We start from the raw sequence: 27,996 nt of genomic DNA, 5'->3' as shown, positions 1-27,996 counted from the left end.
GCTCCCCAACCCCCTGATTGACCCTGTTCTGTGTGTGACAGGGTATGGAGCCCCAACCCCCCTGATTGGCCCTGCTCTGTGCATGACAGGGGGTGTCGCCGCAACCTCCCCATTGACCCTGCCTTGAGTGTGAGAGGGGGCGGTGCCCCAACCCCCCAATCGGCCCTACCCTGAGCGTGACTGAGGGTGGCATCGCAACCTCCCGATCCGCCCTGCTCTGTGCATGACGGGGCAGCGCCCCAACTCCCCAATCGGCCCTGCTCTGAGCCTGACCAGGGGCTGCACTTAGGGATTGGGCCTGCCCTCTGCCACCCGGGAGCGGGCCTAAGCCAGCAGGTCGTTATCTCCCGAGGGGTCCCAGACTGCAAGAGGGCACAGGCCGGGCTGGGGGTCCCCCCGCCCCCCGAGTGCACAAATTTTTGTGCACCGGGCCTCTAGTCTAATATAAATCCATATTCAAATTTTACTGATTTAATTAGTGATTTTTAATATCTTAAACAATTACCAATTCTTTTATTGAGATGAAATTCACATAACATAAAATTAACCATTTAAAGTTAATAATTCAATGCATTCATAAAATGAAGTGGGAAGTGTTCCCTCCTGTTTTCTGGGAGAGAGATTGTGTAAAATTGGCATTAATTTTCTTTAAATGTTTGGTAGAATTCTCTAGTGGAATCTTCTTGGCCAGGAGATTTCCTTCTCAGGAACCTTTTTAAATTATGAATTCAGTTTTTTAAGTGGTTTCAAGTAGTGTTTGTGTTATCTACTTCATCTTGGTTGACTTTTGGTAGTTTTTGTTTTTTGAGGAATTGGTTCACTTCTTGTAAGTTGTCCAATTTACAAGTACAAAGTTGTTTGTAGTATTCCCTTATTATCCTTCTCATGGCTTCAGGACCTGAAGTGGTATTCCATTTCATTCCTGTCTTCTCTCTTTTTATCTTGGTTAGTCTTCCTAGATGTTTATCTATCTTATTGATTTTTATGGCACAGATATGGTCGTTCTTGGATATGGATGTTCAGTGAGCACTTGAAAAAAATGTTTATTCTGTTTTTGGGTGAAATGTTTTCTCTCTCTCTCTTCCTCTCATATACACATACACAAGGGTTTATAGTTGTAGGTTTACAGTTCATATGGAAAATAATACAATAATTAATAAATAATAATACAAGAATAAACTCTGAGTTTTGTGTACACGGGTTGGCAAACTATAGCCCCTCAAGCTGACCACCTGTTTTTGTGAATAAAGTTTTATTGGAACACAACCATATTGTGTATGTATTGTCTATGAGTGCTTTCATGCTATAGTGGCAGACCTGAGGCAGACCATATGGTCTGCAAAACCTAAAATATTTACGAAATTGGTCCTTTACAGAAAGTTTGCTACTCCCTACAAGTAGATAAGATGTGTGTGGGAAAGCATTATTGATAACTATTAAAAATGAAAATGAGATTATTTTTTATAGTTGGAGGGGGAAGTCAGTGATGAAGGGTGGTTGGTTAAAGAGGAGGTTTGCCTTGAAGGAATATAATAGGAGACCATTGTTAATAGGATGAGAGGGGCCTTTCCAGGATGGAACACTAGTTCATTAAGGCACAGATGTGGTTTGTCCTTAATGTTGCTTTTCTAATCTTTCCCTTTCTAGCCAAGAAAGATCAGGAAGGTGGAGAAGAAAAGAAATCTGTGCAAAAGAAAAAAGTAAAAGAGTTAAAGGTGTTGGATTCAAAAACGGCCCAGAATCTCTGTAAGTAACTCTATGATTTGAACTACCTGAAATGTGAAGGATTTCTTCTAAGAGCTTAATTCTGGTGGATCTAAGGTCCCTTGATATGAAACTTCCATTTGTTGAGTTCCTGCTGTATGCCAGGCATTGCATAGTGAATTTTCGATCTTGTTCAATCCCTTCAATAGCTCTGCAAAATTGTTAATATATAGTTTTAGGGCAAGGAAATAGAAGCTAAGATTTTTAGGAATTTGCCTAGTCACGTGGCTAGGAAGATTTGAACCTTGGATTTTTTTTTATTTCAAAGCCCTTACTGTTTCCACTGTATCCACAGACAATCTACCACAAATGTTCCAGCTACTGTGTACATTTCCTTCTTTCTTACTTTCTTTTAAGTATTTCCTCTTAAATGCAGGTGTTGGCTTGACTTCAGTTAAATCTAAAATAACTTTGTGGTTTAGGATAAATAATGTAAATCCTGGACTTCTCAGAGTCAGATCAATAACTCCAAAGAGTTCTGTTCTGAACTTGCTCCTTATACCAGTAACTGTGATTGGCAGAATTTCAGGCCAGAGACTCCTCTGCAAAGTTGATACAGGTAGTACTTATTTGATGATCAGAATACATGTTCATTTTTTGTTCAACTGTTGATCTCCCAAAGAACATAGATTTAAATATTTGCTCAACAAATATTTGAAGGTCTGCCATGTTGCAGGCTCTATTAGGCACATGCAAGGCATGTGTTCCAGAGATGAAAAGGTATATAGTTCGTAAAATGTACTCACAATCATGCAATATTGCTATTGTCCCCATTTTTTCAAATGAGAAACTAAAGTTGAGCTATTGTGACTTGGCAAAGGTCACACAAATAATGAGTACACATACCCGTAAGTGAAGTCAGTGATACAATGAGAGCAGTAAGCCTTTACATTATCCTTGGCTAAATAGTCTGTGGGTAAGTCCTTTTATGGAGACTAAAGTAATGTGACATAATTCCTCCTCCCAAGGTTTATCTCTGGGAACAAAATATGAGTAATTGTTATTTTAGAAAATGATACAAGACGGTGGAGTAGTGTATTATTATTTCCAATTGAGTGACATCGATATGGAAAATAGAATTCAGGAAGAGGATTGAGATTAGTTTAGGGTAGGATGGCCTAGGAGATGTAATTTAGTGATTCAAGTATTATTAAGTGCCTCTTATGTGCTGGGGATACAAAACAGAGACATAGTTCCTATTCATGAACCACACTTTGGGTGGAGATAGAAAAGTAAATAATGCTAATAGCACAGTGTGATAAGTACTGTGATGGAGGGGTAGGGTACTAGGGTGCTTGTGAGAGCACTAGGAAAAGGGTCATCTAAATCAAGTTGGGGGAATATGCTAGAGATCATTCTAAAGGGTGTACTGCTTAATCTGAGTTGAAAGAACTGTTAACAGTGAAGTAAGTGAAGGATGAGGGCTGGCTTGTTCGGGCAGAGCAGTCAGTATGTAAGTGATTGTCATCTTTTCATGGACTCTGTGGGGACAAGACAATAAATGAGAGCTGAGGAAGTGGGAGACAATAGACATTTTTAGAATGTTATAAAGTGAAGGAAAGAAAGAAGTTGATAATTAAGGATATTGGGTCAGGGAGGGTTTTGATTTTGTTTGTTTTTTAAAGATAGAAGAAACTGGAGTATGTATATAAGCTGAAGTAAAGATCCTTAGGACCTCCTGTTCTAGTGAAACATGCTGAAAGGATGAGTACATGGGTATAGTTGCTAATAAGCTTACAGAAGTGTTGGCACAGTTTTCTTCTAGATGATTCCAAAGTCCTTACCCAAGCCTTATCTTGTCTGCCTCCATCTGAGGGCCCCTAATGCTCAGTTTGCAAGAGGCATAAGAGAAAGCTGAGCAAGTAATTTCACCAGTGGCTTCAATTTTTTACTTAAGAGAAGCAAGGTCTTCTTAGAACTAATGTGGAAGAGGTGGGACAATTGGGAGGATGGGGACATTTTGATGGAGCTGCAAAGACAGCCTGGAGAACATGGACTAGGGACACTAGAAGGATTACTAGGCAGTACTGCGGCTTCAGCTATCCTTGGCGCCATCACAAATTCCTAGATTCTGACCTGCAGTGTTTACTAGCATGCATGTTCATCAGCCCAGGTATAAGAATAGAGAAATCAGATGGCTAGATTAACCAGGGACTGGAAGGAGAAGGAAACAAGTGAACAGACATAGGGGTATTAGAAATGAGAATAATAGTGGAGAGTGAAGTGGTAGACTATAAGTGGAATTGATACATTCTGAGAAAATGGAATGATCAGCCCTCTTCAGAGAGAGAATGGGAGAGAGAGGGAGGGAAGGAGGAAGACAGAGAGGGTGGGCTCTTCCATTTAGAGATGAGTGAGCAAGAGAGCTAGAAGGATAGGAAGTGTTTGTTAGGAAATGGGATATGGCAGTTAAATTAAGAATCAGAACATTTCTAGGCAACGGTCGCTTTGAGGATGGAGTCATGAGAGAGTGGAACTAAAATAGAGTGGGACGAACGTCTTTGATGTATATAGAGAAGATCAAAGGCTTCCTGGGAGCAAAGGCATAGCGTCACAGTGTTTGTAGAATGCAGTGCTTGGAACAATGCGGCTGGTATGTGACATCAGTGCAGGGATTAATGAAAGTTGGGAGGTGGGAACCTTACACACTGGATGGACTCAGGAACTTGGATTCTGACTATGTAAGCAGTGGAGCTGGTGGAGGTTTCTGATAGTGACTTCAAAAGAGCACTCACTGGTAGGAAAATTGTCCAGCAAAGGCTTGTGGATGGGCTGGAAGGAGGAAGAGATGAGAACATGTCTTTGTATCTCATTTTCTGGCAGCTATCTTTCTGGGTTCCTTCCGCATGCCCTATCAAGAGATTAAGAATGTCATCCTGGAGGTGAATGAGGCTGTTCTGACTGAGTCTATGATCCAGGTAAGGAGCAAGGTGGTTGTTCTGGAGCTGGCTCTTTGCATCACTGTGCACTAGCCTCGTTTCCTCTCTGCTTAGAGCAGGGGTTCTCAGCCTGTGGGTCGCGAACCCTACGGGGGTCGAACAACCCTTTCACAGGGGTCGCCTAAGACCATCAGAAAACACATATATAATTACATATTGTTTTTGTGATTAATCACTATGCTTTAATTATGTTCAATTTGTAACAATGAAATTGGGGGTCACCACAACATGAGGAACTGTATTAAAGGGCCGTGGCATTAGGAAGGTTGAGAACCACTGGCCTAGAAGATAAGGATCCTCCTCTGGCATTGTTGACTTAAAGAATGCTTTGGGTAAGCTTCCATCTCTGGTGGACAGGTTGTTTCTGGTCTACTTTTCAGAAGTCCTGCCATCTCACTAGCTGCCTCTCCTCCCACCCCACAGGCCCATGTTTCCTTCTTAGTGATCCTTGGACAGAATGAGGGCCTGACAGGAGGCTCATGTTGTCATCTCATCCCCCTCACACTGAGACAGTCCCTTCTCCCTTTCAGAACCTTATTAAGCAGATGCCAGAGCCAGAGCAGTTGAAAATGCTTTCCGAACTGAAGGACGAATATGATGATCTGGCAGAGTCGGAGCAGTTTGGCGTGGTGGTGAGTGAGGCCTGTGGCGACAGGCTCTTCTCTGACCCCCTTACTCCCTCCTCCTGAGAGCAGCTGGGGCACTTGCTCCTTGCCTCTTGTCTGTTTTGAATCTATCTTTCTCTCTCTCCTCCCTGCTCTGGAACTCTTATCCTCCCATAGGTGACTCAAGCCTGTAGTGTTTTCTTATTTTTCTGTCTTTGCTGGCTCTGACAGAGGTGCTGTCTTCCCCCCAGATGGGCACTGTGCCCCGCCTGCGGCCTCGCCTCAATGCCATCCTCTTCAAGCTACTGTTCAATGAGCAAGTGGAGAACATCAAGCCAGAGATTGTTTCCGTGACTGCCGCATGCGAGGAGGTGCGGAAGAGTGAGAGCTTCTCTAACCTCCTGGAGATTACCCTGCTTGTCGGCAACTTTATGAATGCTGGTTCCAGGAATGCCGGGGCTTTCGGCTTCAACATCAGCTTCCTCTGTAAGGTGAGCCAGAGGGTTAGGCAGATGACAGAAGGGAAGGCTGCTAGCCTCTATGAGCCCAATGTGATAATTACTGTCGGCCTGAGGTGATCTTGGACTAACAATGTCAGGACTAACAATTTCTTCTCTTCCCCAAGCTTCGAGACACTAAGTCCACAGATCAGAAGATGACATTGTTGCATTTCTTGGCTGAGTTATGTGAGAATGACTATCCTGATGTCCTCAAGTTTCCAGATGAGCTTGCCCACGTGGAGAAAGCCAGCCGAGGTGAGCAGGTTGCATGAAGCTAGAAGGTCCTTCCAAGCCCCACAAATCTCTGCATGGGAAGGGAAATAAGAGTCTATATTTTAGATTATTTTCAGTGCAGGCTGTTTTAGGTGGGAATGAGAGAGAGTGTAAGCATGATGTGTAAGCCACAAGGGAGGAGTATCAGGCAGAAGAGATTGTCCTTGTGTACAGAAGTGGGAAGCACTCTTAGCCTTCCTAGGGAAACACCAACCACAACTGGAAGAAAGGCAGGTGTTTTTAGTCTAGAACAACGGTTATTCTCATTCAGAAAACATAGACTGGATTAGATTAACAAAAACTAGGCCTCACCATCCTGAAATTATTTAAACAAAAAGCAGCATTCAGTAGAAATGGGAACAGATTTCTCTTTTTGTATATGTCTCCTTCCTGCAAACCCTGTTCTCTAAAATACATGAAAGCAGGACTCCAGGGGATGTCAGATTTTTGTGAATCAAATGAAGCTTAGACTCAATCATCAAGTAACTTATAGTTTCACTGGAAAGAAGTGAAGAACAACTAGATAGTACATAAGAGAACTAAAATAATTAAATACCAGCTCTCTGTATAGACTGGAACTATGCCCCGAAGGGCAGGCGCTCAAGGTCTTAAGACATGAGTTAGTAAGCTCTTCCTGTCTGTTTTTGTGTTTCCTTTAGTTTCTGCTGAAAACTTGCAAAAGAATCTAGATCAGATGAAGAAACAAATTTCTGATGTGGAACGTGATGTTCAAAATTTCCCAGCTGCCACAGATGAGAAAGACAAGTTTGTTGAAAAAATGACTATATCCTTTCTTGAAAGGAGGGAGTTGCCCCCTAGGAAGGAATAGAACTTGGGGGGAGAGGGGGAGCAACAGGCTAGATCTGGTGATATACAATTTTTCCCTCTTAAAAACTTTATTTTCATAGGTTTTGAAAGCATTCCATTGTTATGGCAGGGGAAGCAAACCATGCAGATAAGCTAAAAGTCCCCCTTGATCCCTTTCCCTCTGCCCAGCTCCACCACACACACACACACACACACACACACAGGTGTTCCCTCCCCACTCCCCAGAAGTATCCTACTGTCACTGGACTTCTTTTTGATTTGCACCTCATGAATTTATGTGATGCAAAAATTGCATTGTGTGCATTGTATTGCTTTTTGCCCACAATCTGTCTTAGCCCTGTTTCCACAGCACTGTATGCAGAACAGCCTCTTTTTAACTGCTGCCTCCTATTCTATAGGTGGTTTAACATACCCCCTTTGTGGTTATATAGATTGCTTCTGGCTTTTGCCTCGAGATAAATAGTGCTGTATTGAACATCCTCGTGTATGCCAACGTGCATCTTTGAATCTTCCTCTGGGCAGAGAACTGGGTGTGCTTCTTGGCATTGGTCCTTGACTCCGTGGCTGCACAGCTTTGTGAAGGATGCGCAGGAACAGTATAACAAGCTGCGGATGATGCACTCTAACATGGAGAACCTCTATAAGGAGCTGGGCGACTACTTCCTCTTTGACCCCAAGAAGGTGTCTGTGGAAGAATTCTTCATGGATCTCCACAACTTTAAGAATATGTTTGTGGTGAGCAAGGAATGCCTGCTGACTGAGTCTTGGGAACATTTTTCACTTTCACTGGGTTTTTGATGGTTGCTGGTGGGTGTGCGTATGGGTGAGTGCATGCATGCCCGTATGTTCATTTGTTTCCTCCACAGCAAGCCGTCAAAGAGAACCAGAAGCGGCGGGAGACAGAGGAAAAGATGCGGCGAGCAAAACTAGCCAAGGAGAAGGCAGAGAAGGAGCGGCTGGAGAAGCAGCAGAAGAGAGAGCAACTCATAGACATGAATGCAGGTAAGAAGCGGAGGAGAAGGCCTGATGGGCTGAGACAGGAACATTTGGAAAGCTTCTCTGTCTAGAATCTGGAGGCCAGAGAGAACAGCTCATGTCTGAGCTCAGCTCCTGGCAAGTGATAGTTGGCAGCCTTCTCCCTCCAAGACCCTGATGCTGGACTTTCACCCCGATTCAGTGGCATGCACAGGCCAATTCTCCAGGCTCAGACCCTCTTTTCTCCTCTGCTGGTTCCTGCATTATGTCTCATCTCCCCAGTGATTTTAGGATTGCTGTAACTCGTACTCTTCCCTTCTGCCTGTCCAAAGTGCCTCTGGCCTACTTTCATACCCTCTGCTAAGTCTTTTGTTCTTTTCCCCACAATGTTTTCCTGGCTCTGCTTCTGTCTTTTAATGGTGGCTTTCCCTCCCTTTCTGCCTATTTCACCAACTACTGTGTCCCAAGTACTTCAGCACAATCATATATACCTTTCAGATTGTAAATGGATTGAACTTCTGGAAAGGGGGCAGGGGACCTGGCCACCCTCTTCTTTCTCCAACAGAATCTCTGTTTTACTACCAGAAGCATGGCTTTGTTGAAACATATGGCCTCAATTACTGGCCCTCTGTTTCCTGTCTCGGCTTCTTTCCTGCTGCTGATTCCCTGCCCCCCTCTGGCTGCTCCAGCGGAAATTGTGCACAGCACTGAGCTGATGCCACCCTTCTTGAACCTGAGAGGCTGTGAGCCATCTGAGTGAAGGAGTTCCAGGGCTGCCGGGTTTGGCAAGAATGAGAGTGTTTGCTGAGCACAAAAGGCAAGGGCTGCTCTAATACCTCTTGCTCCAGGGGCTTTCTTTGGTATTTCCTGTTGTGGTAATATCAGGGACCTGAAGCAGCAGGAACATTTCATCTTTTCTTCATACTTTTCTGGGAAGCAATTCTCTGCTCTTATCCCAGTTGTGTATAAGCCACAAACTATTCTAGAAATGCTATTTAAGCCCACAGCAAATATTCACCTTCCCCCATTCTCCTCAGGCACCTAGGGTTTGCCCCCAGGTACTGTCTATGACGTAATAGGGAAATGTAGAGCTCAGCTGACCAGGTATGAGGGCTGTACCCAGTCATCAGGTTACACCCGACCTTGTCCAGGCCCTGGGATGCCCAGGGCAAGCAAATGAGGTTGGAATGTAGGTCAGCTGCATTGGTGATGTTCAGCCAGCAGGTGGCGCTTGGAGCAGTGAGCCTAGCCTTGTAGCTGGCAGCCTGGGGCTCCTTGGGATTTCGCAGTTTCAGATTTCACCATCCTGAGCTGTTACCATGGAAACAGAGCCAGGCTGGAAAGAGGATTCTACATTAACTCTTTGTATTCCAGTCAGGATGTTTCTCTTAGATGCCTAGCTGGCTTTGGGTCTATGCAGCCACTGGGGGCAGTACTTCAGTGAAATGTACTCTTGATCAGTTCTCTCTCATCTTTTCTCCGCCCTGCTCTGAAACTGGAACCAGGTGCTGCGTGAAAGTTTTATGTAAATTGGAGTGAAACACTTTGGAATAAAGAGAGAATTATATAGTTCCTTGCTAATTTCATAATCCCAGCCTCGGTCCGTATCCTGGTCTTGGAGTTGGGCAGTTCTGCAATTCCCTGTGCTTGTCCTGATTGGGATGGGAAGGAAAGAGTACTGCAGGAAAATATCCCAAGGTTTGCAGTGGTTAGTAGACAATGAAACCTTTTGTTTGAACCATTTCAGACAGACACACGTAAGCATGGGCTGAGGCTTGAGGTTGAGCCCTCTGTCTGCGCTGAGCCCCCAGCCATTGTGGTCGAGGGGAGCCAAGCAGACATCATGCATTTTGTGTGGGGCTCAACACATGCATGTTGCTTGGGCTGAAGAGCTTACATCTCCATCTTTGTTCATAACAGAAGGTGATGAAACAGGTGTGATGGATAGTCTCCTGGAAGCCCTGCAGTCAGGTGCAGCATTCCGACGGAAGAGAGGACCCCGTCAGGGTAAGTAAGCAAATGGAGCCTTCCCCCTGGTGAAGGGGGTGAGCCTCTCTACTACTGGTCCTGCTTGTCCTGGGCTGAAGAGGGGGTAAACACGCTCTGAGGGTTTAGAAACTTCCTCCAGATAGTCTCTGCATCTGGAAGTGGATTGTGTAGTCCTCTTCCTCCCATGTTAGAAAGTACTGACTTGGAGAACTAGGGCTTGAGGTACTGACCGCGGATCACTTACATTTGATTATTCTTGCATTTCTCCCATTCTTGAAGCAGTTACTTGGAGCAAGCTAACCATGGTGCAGGACACAGAGATTTAGGTGGGCGTTTGAGTGTATGAACAAAATTGACCCAAATACAAAACTATGTTAGATGTAGGAAGCACAAAGAAAAAATAAGCGAGGAGTCCTTACTCTCAACTTCACAAGCAGAAGAGATAGAGACTAATAAAAAGTATAAAATCCTATAGAGAAGGTTAGACATCGTTTTCCCCAGATATAAAGGAGCATCTCAAGGGCAGGAGTATGCTGTGTCTGAGAACTACCTTCTCCTTGGGTGCAGTTGACCCCCATTGCACTTGCCCTTCCCCATTGACTCCCCTGCAATCTCTTCTCCCCACCTTTAGAAGATATAAGTGGATTACGCTGAGCCAGAAGAATTCTAAGAAGAATTATGGGGGTAGGAGGACAAATGATCTAGGCATTAGTATGAGGAAGGATCAGCGGATAAGTTCCTTTGAAGGAAGTGTACAGTAGCCTGCAGACTAGTCCGGAAGATATAGCCAAGGCTACCCCTCATGTGGTATTGACCTGCACCATTGTGTCAGTGAAGTACCTTTGGGACTAGGGATGATGGCTTCTTTTCTAGGTTGAAGGGTGGAAATTACAGAAAAGGCATCATTAAGGATTTCTACTTCTAAGGGAGTTGGAGCTATGTTCTTATTCCCTGGCTGGTACATTTGTAGGCCTATTTGATATGACCTTTACTTTAAGGTTATTGTAAAGAGGAGGAGTTGTACAGTTTGCTTTGGCCAGTGCTTAGCTATTGACACAGTGGTATCTATAGGGTGTATAGTACCTGTCAGAGCCTGGAAAGGAACCTGAGGATCCAGGGTATAGAGAATGCTAACTCATATAAACTCAGAGTCCTGGCCCAAGTGTTGTGGGTCACTGTGAGTTTCAGCTGTAATGACTGACTGCCTGTTTCTACCCATACTGGGAATATCCAGAGGGAAATTCTGTTCTGTGACCTAACAGGAGGATCTCTAGTTATGACTCTTACCCATCTTCTGGCATCCTCTGGGTACAGGCTCTCTAGAGGGGATGAGAGGGGGATAGAGTAGGACAAAGCGTTTAGTCTATAGATCAGTGTTTGGTAGAGAACGCAGCTGGTAGTATTGCTTTTGTGTTTAGTCTTTAGAGCTTCTGCGACATGGTTTCCCACCCACCATATAAGGTAATGTGGCCTTCCATTAAGCATTTCTAGCCAAACAAAAGCACATTGCATCTCACTGTTTTTCCTGTATCCTCTCAGCTAAGCGCCAGCCTGTATCAGACTTTTGGTGGGGAATTCCCTTTTAAGTCTCTTCCTGTGGAACTGCTAGAATCCCAGATGCTTCCTGTACACAGGCAGCCAGACAGCTTCCCTCTGCTGGGGAGGCCCATGCGCCACTCTTCCCAAGTGGGAAAACCAGGACGCCCAGGCAGAGGAAGCAGGGGTTTTCAGCAGAGGATCTGAATTAGTCCAGGCACTGTTTCCCAGTGTAAGAAGGAATGGGAGGAGACTTATAATAGGAGATATTGATGCAAAAAGCAGTTGAAAATGAGAACTACATACTTCTTAAATTGGCTCCATCTTATAGCCTTATCTTTCTGGGCTCTGGGTTCACTGAACACACCTGAACATCAGGGAGTATCTCTCAGGGGAGACATTTCTAGTTACTCTGGTAAGCTGTTTAGACCTGGGTGCATTCACATCATATAAAGTGATGTGGCCTTACATTAAATGTAAATAGACGGCTGGGCATCAAAGTAGAGTGCAAAGAGCATAGGACAAGGATCAAAAGGCCCCAGGTCAAGTCTAATTACCTTAGACAAGTCTGGTTACCTTACACAAGTTTCTGGGACTCAGTTTTTTCATGTATAAAGTGAGAGTTGGACTGAAATGGCCTCTGGGGTTCTTTCCAGCTTTATTATCTTTTAATACAGTGACAATAGGATTCTCAAACTATAAAGGCTCTGGTGGCTGTGGGTTTCCCTGGTGGCTGCTGGACTGGTGCTTGGTGGTGTCTGACTGTTCCTCCTGGCCAATTGGAGCCAAAAAACAAGCACTATCAAGCAGCTCTGCCTCACAGCCTCCTCAGTCGCAGAGAGGCAGCTGTCCCCATTCAAAGACAGTAGCCTTCTCCCTAGAATTCAAAGGAATGTTACCAAAAAATATTTGGCCTCTGGAGACCTGAGGGAGTGACCAGTATACAAAGACGCTTTGAGGAGTTGGAAGAGGAGAGTTACTATCAGGGCTGGCTCATTAAAAGTGACATGTAAACTGCTGGGCTCTGCAGGGTGTGGGAGAACAATGGTTTGAGTGTCAAGGGGAAGAATCCATGTGATTGTATTGCTGCTACTCTTTCAGGCTGATGATTGAGTCTGCTTGTGGTTTAATGACTCAACTTTATCTCCATGTCTGAATGGTAGCCTCTTATACAGGCCATCTGCTCATGGGATAAAAGTCAAGGGAAGAAAGAAATTCATCTCCCTTTCCTTTCCTCTGCTACTTCCCTGCTTCCCTGAAGACTCCACCTACACTAATAGAACCTTAATAGAGTTGGGGAAGGCGCTAAAGCCCTCTAGAGATTAGCACCTAACCTCTTCATAGGTAATAGAATTAAGACCCAGATAAGACCTTGCCCAGGTCTACAGAGGTGGCTAATGATAGAGCCAGAACTGTAGCCACTTTAGCAAAGCCAAGTCCAGGGCTACTTCCACTAAGCCTACAGGATCAGACAGCAGATGACAGCAACCCTTCTGTGTAGGCAGAAATATTCTTTCATACCTTCCAGCAAGGAGACCCCTGCACAGGGTGAAATTGCTTCAGGGAGTTTTCTGATGACCACCTGTCTGGAGAAGGTGAAGAGTATTCCTATACCTCTCCGATTCTCCCTCCACTTCGGTAAAATTAGGACAGGAATTATAATTAGGAGACTTGAGACAATAATGAGTTCTTTAGGATGGTAATGATCGCCCCATCTGTCCTAGTTTCCTCTTCCCTAAGGAAGCTTATTAACAAGAGCACTTCCTCTTTAGTAGTGGTTCCTAGCCTGTGTTTTATAAATGTCTTTCCAAACCATTAACCTTCTGATTCATCTATACTAGTGTTATATGGTTGATTTTGCTGGTGTTTTTATCCTAGCCCACCCCTGACTTCTGGGAATCTGGCCTCAGCTTTGACTGATGTCTCAAGATTGCTCCCTTTTCCCCATACTCTGTGGGACTGTTCTCTTATGACTTAATAATCCTCCCTGATCCCATGAGTCAAAATGCTCATCTGCTTTCTGCGGCTACTTTTCAGTAGTCTTAACACAAGCACCCGAGTTAGGGAAGGGCAGGGGAGAGGTCAGTTCTTCTGGGTTATAAAAGCTATTCAGCTTGACTGTGGCCCTGAAGACACAGTGAAGCCAGGATTCCTCGATTCTCTTCCCCGTTCCTATAAGAGCTCTCATTTCTTTTTTTCCTTTTTTAAAATATGTTTTCATTAATTTCAGAGAGAGAGAGGGGGCGGGGGAGAGAGAGAGAGAGAGAGAGAGAGAGAGAGAGAAACATCAAGAGAGAGAGAAAAGAATCATACATCGGCTGCCAGGATCCTGCAGACCCCCTACTGGGACTGAGCCCACAACCTGGGCATGTGCCCTGACCGGGAATCAAACCGTGACCTCCTGGTTCATGGGTCCATGCTCAACCACTGAGTCATACCAGCCCGGCAAGAGCTCTCATGTCTTATGCTAACCTTAGGCCGCATGTGTCCATCCCTAGAGTACCTCTGCTCTAGGCTTAAAAGGGAAGTTTTGGTCTTCTCCCCACCTACCATCCACGCCTAATTTTTATGAAATCAGTAACCAGAAACTTTATTTTACTCTAGAAAAATTTGGAAACACTGCTTGATTTTAGTATCTTCTGAGTTTAGAGGAAGAAATCAAAGAGAGAAGAGGCTTGAGACATATACCACTTGAACTCCAACGTCTACACACACACACACACACACACACACACACACACACTTGCAGATTTTCTTAACTGCTGGAGAGTAAATTCAAAGGAGCAGTAAAGTGATATTACTGCTTTTCCAGACACGAGAAGTAGGGACGAGAGAAGCGAGTATTTCAGAGAAGAGTGGAAATTAAGTGGATCTGAGGAAGAATTTGCTAGAGAGACAGAAGGAAGACACGAGAAGCATATACAGAGAGACCATGCTAGTCACACTCCAGTACATGTCTTTCCCTCCCCTGTCAGCCACTGAGGCAGTGTTTTATGTTCATAATCCAAGGAGTGGTTCGTGTGAAAGCCCCAGAGTCTAGATCACACACCTTCCACCTGTAACCAGATGGGCCTCGTGCCTGTCAGGGCCTTCACTCTTCTTTCTCCTCTTGATAGACAACCTCTTGTGCCCCTGGGAGGAGGAGGAGGAGGAGGAGGAAGAGACCTATAAATTGGTGACTGTGGGCATGCTGTGTGCTCCCTGCTGACCTGTAGGTAGCCTTGGCCGTGTGAACACAGTGGCACTGGGTCACATTTCTGCAGAGAAGCTAACAACCCTGGTGATGACATGGGCCCTCTAACCCTGTTTGGCTTCTGCGTTCCCTAAAGCTTCTTGCTGGTCTAAAGAAGGCAAAACTGTCTGGGTGCTTTGTTCACTGCTCCTCTGGACCCCTTCCCTCAGGCGGGACACAGCTGCCTGCGTTGAAGAATGCAGTTAGGAATGAAGTCTGCATTTAGGAGAGCCAGGCTTCATCTGTCCTGCCCCCTTAAAATGCAGGCACTGTTTTCTCCACTCAGCTTTCCCATGACCCAGCAAGCTCTTCCTTTTTTTTTAATTGAGATATAAACCACATGCCTAAAATACACCCTTTTAAAGTATACAATTCAGTGTTTTTCAGTATGTTCCCAAGGTTGTGCAACCATCACCACTATCTAATTCCAAAACATTTTCATCACCCCAAAAGGAAACTCCATACCCATTAGCAGTGACTCCTCCTTCTCCCCACCCCTAGCCCTCTATGAATTTGCCCATTTCAGACATTTTGTAGAAAAGGAATGACAGCGTCCTTGATTCTGTCACCCCAGGCAGGCAGCTCTTTGTGTACATGTGGTGTCCACGCTGCTCCCGGGGCCTGGGAAGAGGCAGACAGCAGAGATGGGAGTGGTACCAAGGAACTGCCTCTTGTTGGGGGTACTGGGGCCGTAAATCTGGATTCCATTAATGAATATGAGAGTCTGGGGACGGCTGCCAACAGTTTCTGGTTAGAACAGAAACTCACGGATTGATTGGTTCTTCTCTTCCTGTTTAGGATGACAACTGGAGCTTCACAATGCCTTAGCCCATGGGGCCGAGATTTCTTTGTAGGGACCCCTCCTGGCCATCCTTGCCCCTAGCTCTGCCTTCCCCGACTTACCTTTCCTTACCTCATTACCCACCCCAACACACACACACCATGCAGGGCCCTTGGCATTCATATCACAGCTGCTACCCTTGAGGTGGGAGAGAGCTACGGTGGGGGCATGTGGGGAGAGGGAGTGCTGGGGGACATGTGGGGAGTGTGACATGCATGTGATGTCAGCCCGTGGCTGCCGCTCCTCTTTGCAGGAGTCCCCCTGGCTGCCTGCTGAAGGCCCCCCTCTGCTTGGGACAGCCCTCCCAGGGCTGACTCAAAGTGGTTTTGGCCTAGGAACTTCCTGGGAACTGCCAACAAAACAAGGATAATACTGTTCACTAAGCTTGAGGCTATTTCATTCCAACAACATTACGATGAGAAAATCGATTTTGAGTACTTATCTCTCTAAGTTAAACAGTTAACACTTGAACCCTGTTCTGTCTGTCTAGCTGTATTCAAACCTTTGTACTATTTTCACAAAGGAAAGCAAGAGCACAGCTTGCTCTCCTGCCTGTACCACACTCTCTTATATTCTCTGCACCCTGCCCAAGGGTATATTCCTCACTTCTTAGACCTCTGTCCCTCCTTCAAAATAAGGGCCTCTGTGAACCGGACAGGGCAGCCACGTTTGCATGGCGTCTGGCTAAATGTCTACCCCAGAGTTCAGAGGGGCCTTCTGTGTACGAGCTCTCTCATGTCTTCTCTTGCAGCCAACAGGAAAGCCGGGTGTGCAGTCACATCTCTGCTGGCCTCGGAGCTGACCAAGGACGATGCCATGACTGCTGTTGCTGCCAAGGTGCCCAAGATGAGTGATGGGGTCCCCACAATCCTTGAGGAAACCAAGGAGTTGGTTGGCCGTGCAAGCTAATCTGGGTCCTGTGGCCGAGGCTCCTCCTCAGTGGAGCCCCAGACTGTCCTGCCTGCAGCCTGTGCCTAAAGGGTCATGGAGATATCCCTGTGGGTGGCCGTTCCCATCGCCCCGACCCTGTCTTTCTCTCTGGCCTGCTGCTCTCTGTCTGTCATACACAGCTTCAGCTGCCTGGGGGCCAGCAGGAGAGGGCGGTAGGGGGAGGCCTGAGCCCAACCCAGCCAGCCCTGGCTGTTGCATTACCAAAGCAGGCTCTGTGTTCGCTGCCTTAACCCCAAGTGTCTCCTCTCTGTTACTCTGAGGCCTCTCTCAGACAGAGTCCCACCTGCTTTCTCAGCCCCTGGCTTTCCAGTGGGCTTCCCATAGGTCAATCTTGCTGGGTTTGTGCTTTTCTTTTGTGGTTTCTCTGGCCCTGAGAACAGCATGGGGCTTGTGAACCTTTGGGCTATATCCCACCTTTCATTGCGGTCCCCTCTGCTCTGCTCTTTCTTCTCCTGGCTGTTATTTATTACTAGTGGTGTGGCATTGGGAGCTACTTCTAAGGAAGTGGTGAGAAATCCCACCTTCCTGAGAAAGGCCTCCCAAAACAAAAAAGGACCTGGACCACCTTTATGTATTCCACTGGGGCTTAGGCCAGAGCCTGTGGGCAGGCCGGGCATAGAGACATTGTGGGACCTGCCCCAGCCTGTGCCATGCTTTGTGCCCTTGCCTCTCTGGACCCTCTACACCACCCCCAGGCTCCTGAGCCATGGTCCCTCCTGCCCTCCCCAGAGCTTTGGTGCATCTCATCTGGAGTATTGTGACCATCCCAACACCTCACCCTCTGTCTCCAAGGAAATGGGAGGTGGAGCCTCCTGGCTGAGAAATTGTTTTGCAAATGGATCTATTTTTGTATGAGATTTTTTTTTTTTTTAAAGAAAAATAACTCTTCCTTCCCCCTTTCTCCTCCATAATGTAAAAGGCTTTGATGGCAGGTTCCAGAGTCCTTGGGATTTCTCCCCACAGGCCTCAACCAGGCCCCTGGACCTCCACCTCAGCTCTCAAGCTCTGGGCCCTTGATGCCAGTGCAGATTCTCTCTCCCAGCACCCGGTTCTGGTGGAGGAGGAAGCTCTTCTCTGGTTGAGCTGAGCCAGGTCTAAGAGTAGTGGGAGCTCTGAGACCAGAGTTTTTATAAATTTAATATATTTATCAAGCCAAATGTGCAGATGCTAACTGGACACTCTGGGGAAGTGGGCACAGGAGTGCCCCCACACTTTGTACTCCTGCTCCCTTCTGAACAGTGGGCAGGCCAAACTGTTCAGTGGCCCCAGCCACAGGAAGCTCAGACTGGCTCAAGGTGACACTTGTGCCACCCTGTGCTCCTCTCATCGTCCCACCTGGGTAGGGAGAGAATAGCACTGTTAAGGCTTGGCCCAGATACGGTTGTTAGTGCAGGGGGAGCAAGGGGAGACTAGGGACACTTGCACTGAGGCCTTGAGGCCAGGAGGAAGGTTCTGGTTGCTAGAGCCTGTGTGAAGGGCCAACAGCAGTTCTTTTGAGCTATTCCCGGAAAGACTGGTACAAGGGCCTGCCGCTCCCTAGGTCTCCTTCCTCTCCCTGCTGACATCTGGGGCTTTGACCCTTCCTTTTTTAATCTACTTTTGCTAAGATGCATTTAATAAAAAATAAATATTTAAAAAAGGGACAAAATGCAGACCTATTTCCCTTGCCTCTCGGGCTTCTGGGATGTCATCACCTCCAGTTTGTTGGGTTTGTTTCCAACTGTTAATAAAGCATTGAAACAGTACTGCGTACAGCCTCCTGTGTGAATTTCTGAGCTGGTTCTTTTCACTCTCATCCAGGCTCCTCCGTCTTGTCCTGCATCAAATCCCTGGTTGACCTGACAAATCATTGTAAAAAAGTTCAAGGTGTCCATCATGTGCCAGAAACTGGGTGAGGCCTAGAGATGATTAATACATGGTGGCTTCTGCCCCACCATTTGCCCTCCATAAAGGCCCCAGTTCAAGACCCCCACTTCCTAATTGCTACCTTTGGCTTGGAACCTGTTTTTAAATTCAGTTCTAGCTCCCCACCTCTCCATGCCCCCAGATGTCACAGTTTCCTGGTAGTACCTGTGTCTCTTGCTGAGGGAAACATCTGGCTCCCATTCTTCCATCTCCCCTCCCCCTTTGTTGGCCACAGACCACATTCCAGACTAGAGGGGCATACACTGGGGTGGAAACCTGAGCCTGTCCAGCAGAGGTCAGAAGCCAGAGGTCATGCTCCAGATGACTTGCTGCTCAGAGTCATACTTGTTCGAGCACATTGAGACCTGCACAAAGAAACCTTACAATCTATGAGCAGGCCCAGAATAGGGCGGGAGGGGCCTGGAGAAGACCACAAACCCTTTTGGGCAGGCTCTGGAACTGGAAATAAAAGCCTTTTAAATAGCCCTGGAGCCTGGGCAGCTGCCTCCCCAGTAGGTCTGGGGATGTGGGGGTGGGCTGCCTGCTTCCTCTCCTCCCCCAGAGGCCAGGCGTTTCTGACTCAGAGCTATATAGGCACACATACCAATTAAGGGGCCAACCACAGCTGCTCACGCTCTGCTCTGAGAGTCGGCTGGGCTGCTGTGCCTAGAATAGAACCCAGGCGCCCGGCTGCCCGCCTTCTGCAGCCTGGCTTCCAGAAACGAAATCCCGCTTCCATCTCAGCAACCGCGCACACCACCCTCCCTCCCACACAGGAAAGTCGCCCCCCAGTTGCTTAGTTGGAAGGCTTGGTTTCCATGACAACAGACTTGAGCTGGCAGAACGCAGGACCCGGCTCTGAGAGGCTCGGTGCAGAGGAAGCCCAGAGACAGCCTCGTCCCTCCCGGTGGTTGGACATACCCTCGCTGACCCTCTTGATAACAGTGGGTCTGCCTTTAGGTCCTTCCGCCCCTCCCGGTCTTCCCTCCCTCTCCCTCTTGCGGCTCCTCAGGCTGCAGCAACCTCGGAGTCCCACTGTGCTTCCAGGAGGCAGGCGGAAGAGGCGGGGAGATGGGCGAGCCGACTAGTGAATGGAAAAGCGTGAGAGAGGGAGGAAGGAGGGAGGGCGATCTGGGGTGGGCTATCTCCTTGCCCTTTCAGCCTAGACCACCCTCACCCACCCCCAGGCAAGAAAGCGATGAGCTCTTCAATGTCCTTGGCTTTGTTGAGGAGAGACGAGTGGGAAGGTGAATTCCAAGTGGGGAAACTGAGGCCCAGGATATAGATTCGGCCTTCGGAGAATCGCCTCCGGCATTCCCTCCCACTCCCGCGGTGTTCCCAAACACCCAGGCAGCAGGGGAGGAGGGGAGCAGGCAGAGGAGAGTCCCCGCCTCCTCCCGCGAAGCCCGCTAGGGCGCTGGGGGTGGTGATTTCAGCGGAGAAGGGGGGGCACTAAGGAGAGGTTCCCCGCCCCCTCTCCTGCGCAGTTTGCCAGGCGCCAACCAGCTTCCGCCCCCGCGCGCGGGTCTCCTCTTCTGCCTGGAGACTGGAGCTTAGACCCGTAACGGAGACAACGGCACGCTCAATTGCACACTGACACGCCACGCTCAAATCCCCCTCCCCCACCATGGACCCGCAAGCAGATTGCGCACACGGTATACAGATCCACCAGCAGCGTTACAGTCAATCGCACACTATTACATATGCACACCGGTGTTGCAAGCATAAACAGCCACATTTGACAGTCACACAGACTCATGGCAATGACACAAAACCCAGATGCAAACACCATAATCGCCTCCCGATCCCAGGCTTCCAGCGTGCACTCCTCAGCTCATTCCGTCATCCAAACTTGTCAGGAGCCTCCATCGCTTACACAGAAACGTTCAGCCTTTCAGAAGAAACCTTTTTATTATTTTTTTTCAAAGAAAAAAAGCCATATAAATATTAGAGTATAAAACTTGCGTGAGACACAGGAAAGGGATGGGGAGCTACGTGACTATGCAAAGAGAAGCGCTTATAGGAGTCAGTACCAGGGAGGGGGTCGCCGCAGTGCGTGGACACAGCACAAAACACAGCACGGGCCACCGCAGGCAGATTCAAGGACAGACGGCTGCGCGGAGCCCGCCGCCCGCTGCCCACTCGCCATCACGGAAAAGCACACCGCACTACACTATTGGCTATTCTACACCAGCCAAAGAGGGAGGCAGGGGGTCTCTACACTACTGTAAGGACGAGGGTGGGGTTCTAGCACAGCCCCGCTGGATGAACGGGCCTGGGGAGGGGGAGGCAGAAGTGGGTGGGCGGAGGAAGGTTTATGCACAAGGAGGCACTGGGGACTTGAACCAGGCTCTGGCCACTAGGGGGTGGACTGAGGGCCTGGGCAGTGGCCTTCACAGAGAAGAAATGGCACCTGGCAAGGTGAAGGACCAAGGCTTGGGGAATGCAGGGGCCCCGTGGAGAAGCCTGATCCTGGGCTGAGAATTTCTGTCCACTTGGTCCCTACTCTAATCCCTTGCCTCCTCAACCCAGGGACCAAGGATGGCCTAGCTGGCCCTCCCTTCCTGCTGGGGTAGGAGGGAGGGGACACACTGATCGTTCCACTAGGGGCACCTCTGGAGTACCCAGCACCCACAGAGCCCCTCTGACCTCTCCAGGGAACCCGGTCCCAAACCTGCTCAGACCTTCCTTGGACTGCAATGCCAGTTTAAATCCATTGGTGCTGGTAGCTCAGCCCAAAGCTGGCTGCTTGGGTGGAGCCTTGTATGTATGTGGTAGATGAGGGCTCAGCCTGGTGCTTGGTTTATGGCTGGAATTTGGGGATCTGGTCAGTACCCTGGGAACATACTGAGCCTCCTGCAAGACCCTGTTAACTAATGGGTCAAGATTTATCCACCCTCCCTCCCCCCATCCACATACACACCCTTCCCTCTTTACCTTACCACCATATACGATCCTGGAACATGCAATGGAGTCTCTTGTTTGGGGAGGGGGCAGTCACAGCATGCAGTGGAAACATCAAACAATGAAAAACAAAACAAAACAAAAAAAAACTGGTCCCTAGAGCATTGGGAAGAGGCATGGTAGCAAAATGCCCTCCCTAAATCCAGCAAGCATCACTACCATGGAATGGTGACCATGTCTCCCAAAACTTGAGCTTGGACTCGGGCTCTGGAAGGAGGTGAAGGGACTGGCACCAAACCATGCTTTGGGGGGAGTTTCAGAATTGAAGGAGAGGCCAAGAGGTCACGATGCCCTTTCAACTCTTCAGAATTTGAGCCTTTTTAGGTCACCAGGTACCTCAACACCCCAACCACCTTACTCAAAAAAGAGGAGCTGTGAAAAGAGTGGGCATAGGTAGGAGGGAGGCAGGGGACGTTTGGGCCTGATTGAATTTGGAAGATGGAGGAGTTCAGCTATAACTAAAGCAGGTGTGATAAATGATGTCTACACTAACCCCCCTACCCCCATGGGCACAGCAATTGATTGGATGGGGGTTCCCAGCAGAACTCCCTTTGCATATTCAATCCCCTGGGGACAGAAAGGGTGGTGTTGACTGGGCACTTGTTTCTGTTTCCCAAGGGGAGCATGGCCTGGGCCCCACCAGGATCCTGGGGGTGAGCCCTGAAAATCCCAGTCCTGGATCCAGATAGGGAGAGGCTGGGCTGGTTGGGGGGAGGCGGCCCAGTGGCTCCAGGCCTGGCCTCCACATTACTTCTTCTCCTTCTTGCCAGACTTCTTCTTGTTGCCATTGCCACCTGCCGGAGTCTTGCCATCCCGTTTGCCCGCTGCGTTGGTCAGTGTGGCGTTGCTGCCAGGGATGTAGACATTCTGGCGGTAGTCAGGCACGTGCTGCAGGGTGAACTGGGGCCCGTAGCGGGCGCTCAAGCCCATGGTGCCAGCGCCTGCTCCCAGGGTGGAGCTCCCATCAGCGGCTTCTGCAGAGACAGGAAAGTCAGGGGCTAAACCGTGGGTCCCAACTGCCACTCCTTTTTAAAAAAATATATTTTTATTGATTTTTTAAAAACATATTTTATTGATTTTTTACAGAGAGGAAGGGAGAGGGATAGAGAGTTAGAAACATCGATGAGAGAGAAGCATCGATCAGCTGCCTCCTGCACACCCCCTACTGGGGATGTGCCTGCAACCAAGGTGCATGTCCTTGACCGGAATCGAACCCGGGACTCTTCAGTCACCAGGCCCACGCTCTATCCAGTGAGCCAAACCGGCGAGGGCTTTATTGATTTTTTTTTACAGAGAGGAAGAGAGAGGGATAGAGAGTTAGAAACATCATGAGAGTCAGCTGCCTCCTGCACACCTCCCTCTGGGGATGTGCCCGAAACCAAGGTACATGCCCTTGACCGGAATCCAACCTGGGACCTTTCAGTCCGTAGACTGACGCTCTATCCACTGAGCCAAACCGGTTAGGGCCCAACTGCCACTCTTAACAGTACAAGCAGTTAATGTATGCCTGCAAGGCACCCAGCCCTGACCACTGGGAAGACCATCTCTACACATGGGGTAGAGGTAAGGGGCTCTGGACTAACAGGCTAACTTTGATTCCGAGCTCTTTTAACCTATTCCCTTAAGGTAAGGGTTTAAAGTATGCTAGCTGTTCCTTCTCTCAGCGCCCAGGTGGCTCTCAAATCCTGTCCTGGCCCTTCTCAAAGGAGCCTCTCTGTTTCCACACTAGACGCTGGGCTCCTGGGGACCTTCAACTATGGTTTGTGCATCCTTTCCTCCTCCAACCAGGGCCTGGCACAGAGTAGGCAGTTAGTGGTTCTGTTATCAGTCAGGAGGGGGTGCTCTTCCAGGCATTCATTTCAGAATAGCGACTGCCGCCTACTCTGTGCCAAGCACTTTGCTAGATGGTGCATGTGCATGATGGCTCCTGACCTCAGCGCAGCAAGCCAGTGAGGTGTGTGGTGTTATCCCTACTTCACAGATCAGGAAAGCAAGGCTCAGAAGGTAAAAGACTAGGCCACAGCCACCCCAGCCAGCACAGGTTAGAGCAGGGGTGAGGCCTAAGTGTATGTAAGTGTATGCAGAGTATCACCAGCCGCAGCAGCATGGCCCTCCACACTCCTCGCAGGGTAAAGGAGCGGACAGGAGATAGGCATGAGCAGTCTTCTATGAGGCTGAGTAGATGATCCCGGGACCAGACAGGCTCATGGTGTCAGAGCCAGTGCCCTGCCCAACTCCCCGCTGTACAGGAGACACAGGCTTCCAGGGAAGTACAAATTCTGGCCCTGGCTCATCATCACCTGGGAGCTTGTTAGAAATGCAGACTCTCATGCCCAGCCAGCGTGGCTCAGTGGTTGAGCACCGACCTATGAACCAGGAAGTCATGGTTCGATTGCCGGTCAGGGCACATGCCCAGGTTGTGGGCTCTATCCCCAGCGTAGAGTGTGCAGGAAGTAGCCAATCAATGATTCTCTTTCATCATTGATGTTTCTATTTCTCTAACCCTCTCCCTTCCTCTCTAACCTTCCTCTCTGAAATCAATAAAAACACAAAAAGAAAAAGAAATGCAGACTCTCTGAATCTGCATTTTAACAAGGTGATTTGTTTTCACGTTGAAGGTGGGGAAGTGGGCTTTTGTGAGGCTTAAAGGAGACAGTGCTTATCCAGTGCCCAGGCACCTGGTACATGTGCAATGTTGGCTGCTATTGCCATCACAGTGTGTCATTGCTGAGTGTGTGTGTGTGTGTGTGTGTGTGTGTGTGTGTGAAGGTGTGAAGGGGGAAGGAGCCAGGCGTTCTGATGGCTGAGTTCACAAGGGTATTGGAGTCCCCTGGCAGTGGGCAGGTTAAAGCCCCTGGAATGCCCGGCCCAGCCCCAGCCAGGCTGAGGAGAGCTTTCCTCTCAGCCTCCTTCGGCCCCCACCCCGGGGACCCAGGGAGTGGGTAGAGTGGGTGACTAAAGCCGGAGAGGCTGAGTAATCCTGGGACACCAACCAGGGATTGAGAAATAGGGAAATATTTCAAAGAACGGCACAAGAGGGGGGAGGGGCATAAGAGAAGGAAAGGAGGGATGAGCCTGGGTCTCTCCGCCTCCTCACTCCAGCGCTCCGGTTTCAATTCAAGTCCCCAATCCTCCATCAGAGGGCCTTCAGGGGGCGGGGAGGACGGGCGGGGAGGGAGGGAGCAGCTGCCACTTCCCTTTTCCTCCCCCAGCCCTTTAATCGCGCTAACATTTCTCGGTTTCCCCTAATTCACTCCAGGAGGGTACCGAGACCTTGACTGCCCGCCCCCTCCCCTCCCACGTGCCCTCTTCCAGCCTGGGAACAGAGGGGATGGGGGAGGGGGCCAGATCCGGCTTTAAGAGCCAGGATTCAAGAGTGATTTAAGGGCCAGAGGGGAGACTTCAGAACTCAGAAGAGCGAGAGAGAGTGAGAGCGATAGGGAGAGCGATATTGAGACAGGACTTGGGAGAAACAGGTTCAGAACTCAGAAGAGCGAGAGAGAGTGAGAGCGATATTGAGACAGGACTTGGGGGAAACAGTGGGAAGAGAAAGAGAAACAGAAATAAAGGAAAGGCTTGGCTGGGTAACTGGAAGCCAGGCCCACCCACACCCTACATGCACCCAAGATCTCTGAGGAGCACCAGGTTGGGTGCAAATGACTAAGCCAGCCCCTGCCGCCTCCTTCCCAGAGGCACAGGCCTGATGTTGGCCCAGGCCCTGTGGGGTGCAGTGGAGGTGAGCTGGACCCGAAGGGAGAAGAATGTTCCTAGAAAGAGGCTGCCACTTCACTTCTGTCTGGTCAGCTCTGCCACTAAGGAGCTGTGTGACCGTGACCAGGCCCTGCTTGAGTCAGGCCCTAGTTTCCCTGTCTGTAAATCTGTGGGGAAGAAGTTGGGGGGCAGGCTCTAACCTGTAGAATGAATTCTCCAATGGCCCCTCTCTCTACCCCTGCAAGAGCCACGTTGGGCAGGGACCAGCATCTTCCCTTGTCCAAGAGAAACAGACGTTGAAGAGCAGCAAGAAGAACCTGGGTGTCCTCTGGTTTGGAGGAGGGGGAAGCGGTGCTGGCCTCCTCTCTAGTCCAGCCTCGCCTGGGGAAACAGCTCCAAGCACCATAACCTCCCCTTGCCTCCTGCCCTCCACCCCAGGGCTGGGGCAGCAACTCTAGGGCAGTCTAGGAGGCCTGGTCAAGCGAGACCTCAGCCAGTTGAACTGCAGACCGCAGGCTCCTTGAGAGCACACCTCCTCCCTGAAATGTTTATTTAAGAAGCCTCCCAAGTGTACTTACTCTCTCCCTCTTACTCCCCCTCACCAGCCCCACAGGCCTGGCTGGGCTGGACTCCAGGAACCTCTCTGGCTCCAGGGCAGGGAAGCGGGTGTGAAAGTGAGAGTAGGGCCTGACCCTGCCACCTCCACCCTCAGGGTCTGTTCCCCAGAGCCCAGGCTTACACTCAGGTCAGGCCCTGTGTGGGCCAGAGGCGGGGAGCCCTGAGAGGGAGGCCGGCCTGCAATGACCCAGGGGACCTTCTGAGAGGGTTTGGGGCCATAAATACTCCATTTCTGTTTTTAAAATGTGGATTTAGGCTAAAAAGCCTGCTTCCTGGCCTTAAGGCTCAAGGCCACAAGAGCTAAATATACCTGACTGCCTGTTTACTTCCCTCAAGAACCCGACTTGGCCTCTCCCCAGACCCAGCTGCCTCCCTCTTTCAAACTCAGCATCTGGCCTCTCTGGGCCGCGCTCCACTCCATCGGGAATGCTGGTCGCCTTTGCCACTTTCCCCTTCCTAACCACAGTCCTGGCCCCACTCGGCCTCACAGACATCTGGAGGAAGCTTGCCAGACTTAGCAAGTAAAAACACAGGGTACCCAGTTCATATGAATTTCAGGTCAACAACAAGCAATTTTTTTAGTGCTGTATGTCCCAATACTAATGTTTGGGACCTACTTATGCTAAAATATTATTTGTTGTTTACCCGAAGTCAAAATTTAACTGATTGATCATCTTCTTTCTACCTGGCAACCCTAATCTTGGAGAATAATACAGGGCAGTGAGAATTCAGCCTCGATTTACTCAGCTAAAAGGGAAACAGAGGCTGGATCTCAAGGCAGACAGGGTCACTGGAGCAGAGAGAACATCAACTTGGGAGTCGGGCCAGGTTAGTGGACAAGTGACTTCTCAGTCTCTTGTCTGTCAGGTGGAAGTAATCAGACCTGCCTCGCAGAGCTGCTGAGAGGGTTCACGGACATGAGGCCCATAGAGTTTGTCTGGCATGTGCCTGGCACAGGGGTGTGGTTATGGCGATTATTGTTCTAATTTGACCTGCTTCTCTACCCACCAGCCCTCCATGCTGGAGGGCAGGGCTCTCAGTGACTACATAAGGCCAGTGCCTTAATCCCCCACCATCCTCCATAGAAGCCCAGATGTGCTGCTCCAGAAGCTAGTCCTTATTAATAGGCTCTATTCTAATTCGGCCTTCTATCCACTCCTATGGATCAATAAAGATAATAATTAACCAGTCTTAGCCACTATATATTGTGTCCTTACTCTCTGTTAATTCTATGCTGAGGTCTTATATTAGGTCCTCTATCACACCACAATGAGAGCTGTTATTACTGTGCCCCTTTTAGAGTCCGTGAAACTGAGGCCCAGAGGGGGTTAGTAACTTGCCCGAGGACTCACAGTGCACAGGGGTGCCAGAATTTGGATCCATGTTGACCTGCCTCCAAAGCCTGTGCTCTTCAATAGTAAGGATGTTATTCCACTTCCCCTGTTCAGAACCCTTGTGACTTTTCAGGGACAATAACCATCAACAGAATCTCTATTGCATGTGAAGTTCTTTGCTAGCCTTAGCCTCGTGGGAAAACAAAAATCCTGCTCTGAGGGTGGGTAAGCAAAAAAACAGAAGGGATCTCACATATCCGGAGTCTGTTCTCTCTGCTGGGAACACCCCTCCCCCACATCCATGGATTGAGGGCCTATGTGCCAGACCTAGTACTTTGTGCTTTGTGGTATCATCTCATTTAGTCCTCAGGACAGCCCTCTGAGGTCGCTGCCCCATTTTCTTGGCTGAGGAAACTGAGGTGTAGAGAGATTAAGTAAATCGGTCAAAGTCACAAAGATGGTAAGTGGCAGAGCTGGGATCAGACTGATGCTCTTCCCCTCAGACTCTCAAGCACCACTCCCCACATCTCCTCGATGGACCTTTCCTTGTTCACTCCCCTCTGGCATCCCAGGACCCAATCCCTCAGCTGTTCCTCAACCTGGCTTCATGTTTTGGGGTGATGAATCCCTTAGAACCAGCAGAAAGACCCAGAGAAATCCTGCAGGGTGATAGCCAGTGTCAAGGCATGTGGCTGTGGGATGCCCAGAGCCCCAGGTCTCCCATCCCATCTTAACACACACACACACACACACACACACACACACACACACACACAACTCACCGCTGGCAGAGGCCAAGATCATGGCTTGCAGCATCTCTGTGTCAAACTGGTTGTTGGGCCAGGTGCCGGTTTCATCGCCATTTTGGGAGCTGGAGAGAGAGTGGGATGGTGAGCACAGTGTCCCAGGCCAGCCTAGCTCATACCCTTCCTGTCCTCTTCCAGGGCTCCCAAATCCAGTACCCTATCCCCCCTATCCCCAGGACCCCCTCCCTTTCAGCAAGGTAGTGGGTAATTTCTATAATCTTTCAG

The 27,996-nt window shown here is 48.9% G+C and overlaps 2 protein-coding genes across 20 annotated transcripts in view; one reads left to right on the top strand and one right to left on the bottom strand.

The window, feature by feature from the left end:
• Positions 1 to 18,178, top strand: part of DIAPH1 (diaphanous-related formin 1) — a 69,382-nt gene extending 51,204 nt beyond the window's left edge. The window contains exons 19-28 of the mRNA XM_005881077.2: positions 1,648 to 1,746; positions 4,588 to 4,682; positions 5,234 to 5,335; positions 5,560 to 5,799; positions 5,934 to 6,063; positions 6,741 to 6,865; positions 7,480 to 7,644; positions 7,776 to 7,911; positions 9,805 to 9,891; positions 16,234 to 18,178. Of these exons, the coding sequence (XP_005881139.2) occupies positions 1,648 to 1,746; positions 4,588 to 4,682; positions 5,234 to 5,335; positions 5,560 to 5,799; positions 5,934 to 6,063; positions 6,741 to 6,865; positions 7,480 to 7,644; positions 7,776 to 7,911; positions 9,805 to 9,891; positions 16,234 to 16,391 (1,337 nt within the window). The 3' untranslated portion in view covers positions 16,392 to 18,178. The remainder of the gene's footprint in view (positions 1 to 1,647; positions 1,747 to 4,587; positions 4,683 to 5,233; positions 5,336 to 5,559; positions 5,800 to 5,933; positions 6,064 to 6,740; positions 6,866 to 7,479; positions 7,645 to 7,775; positions 7,912 to 9,804; positions 9,892 to 16,233) is intronic.
• A 2,050-nt stretch (positions 18,179 to 20,228) lies between these two features.
• LOC102248091 (protocadherin gamma-C4) overlaps positions 20,229 to 27,996 on the bottom strand; it is a 162,808-nt gene continuing 155,040 nt past the window's right edge. For all 19 annotated transcript variants that reach the window (XM_014529035.1, XM_014529034.1, XM_014529046.1 and 16 more), the window contains 2 exons: positions 27,748 to 27,836; positions 20,229 to 22,276 (listed from right to left, as the gene is read on the bottom strand). In XM_014529035.1, the coding sequence (XP_014384521.1) occupies positions 22,050 to 22,276; positions 27,748 to 27,836 (316 nt within the window). In that variant the 3' untranslated portion in view covers positions 20,229 to 22,049. The remainder of the gene's footprint in view (positions 22,277 to 27,747; positions 27,837 to 27,996) is intronic.

This window comes from Myotis brandtii, unplaced genomic scaffold, assembly GCF_000412655.1.
Source record: "Myotis brandtii unplaced genomic scaffold, ASM41265v1 scaffold668, whole genome shotgun sequence".
In the NCBI taxonomy this organism is placed as follows: domain Eukaryota; kingdom Metazoa; phylum Chordata; class Mammalia; order Chiroptera; family Vespertilionidae; genus Myotis; species Myotis brandtii.
Note: the sequence above shows the minus strand (reverse complement) of the source record. Positions and strands in the feature narration are given on the sequence as shown.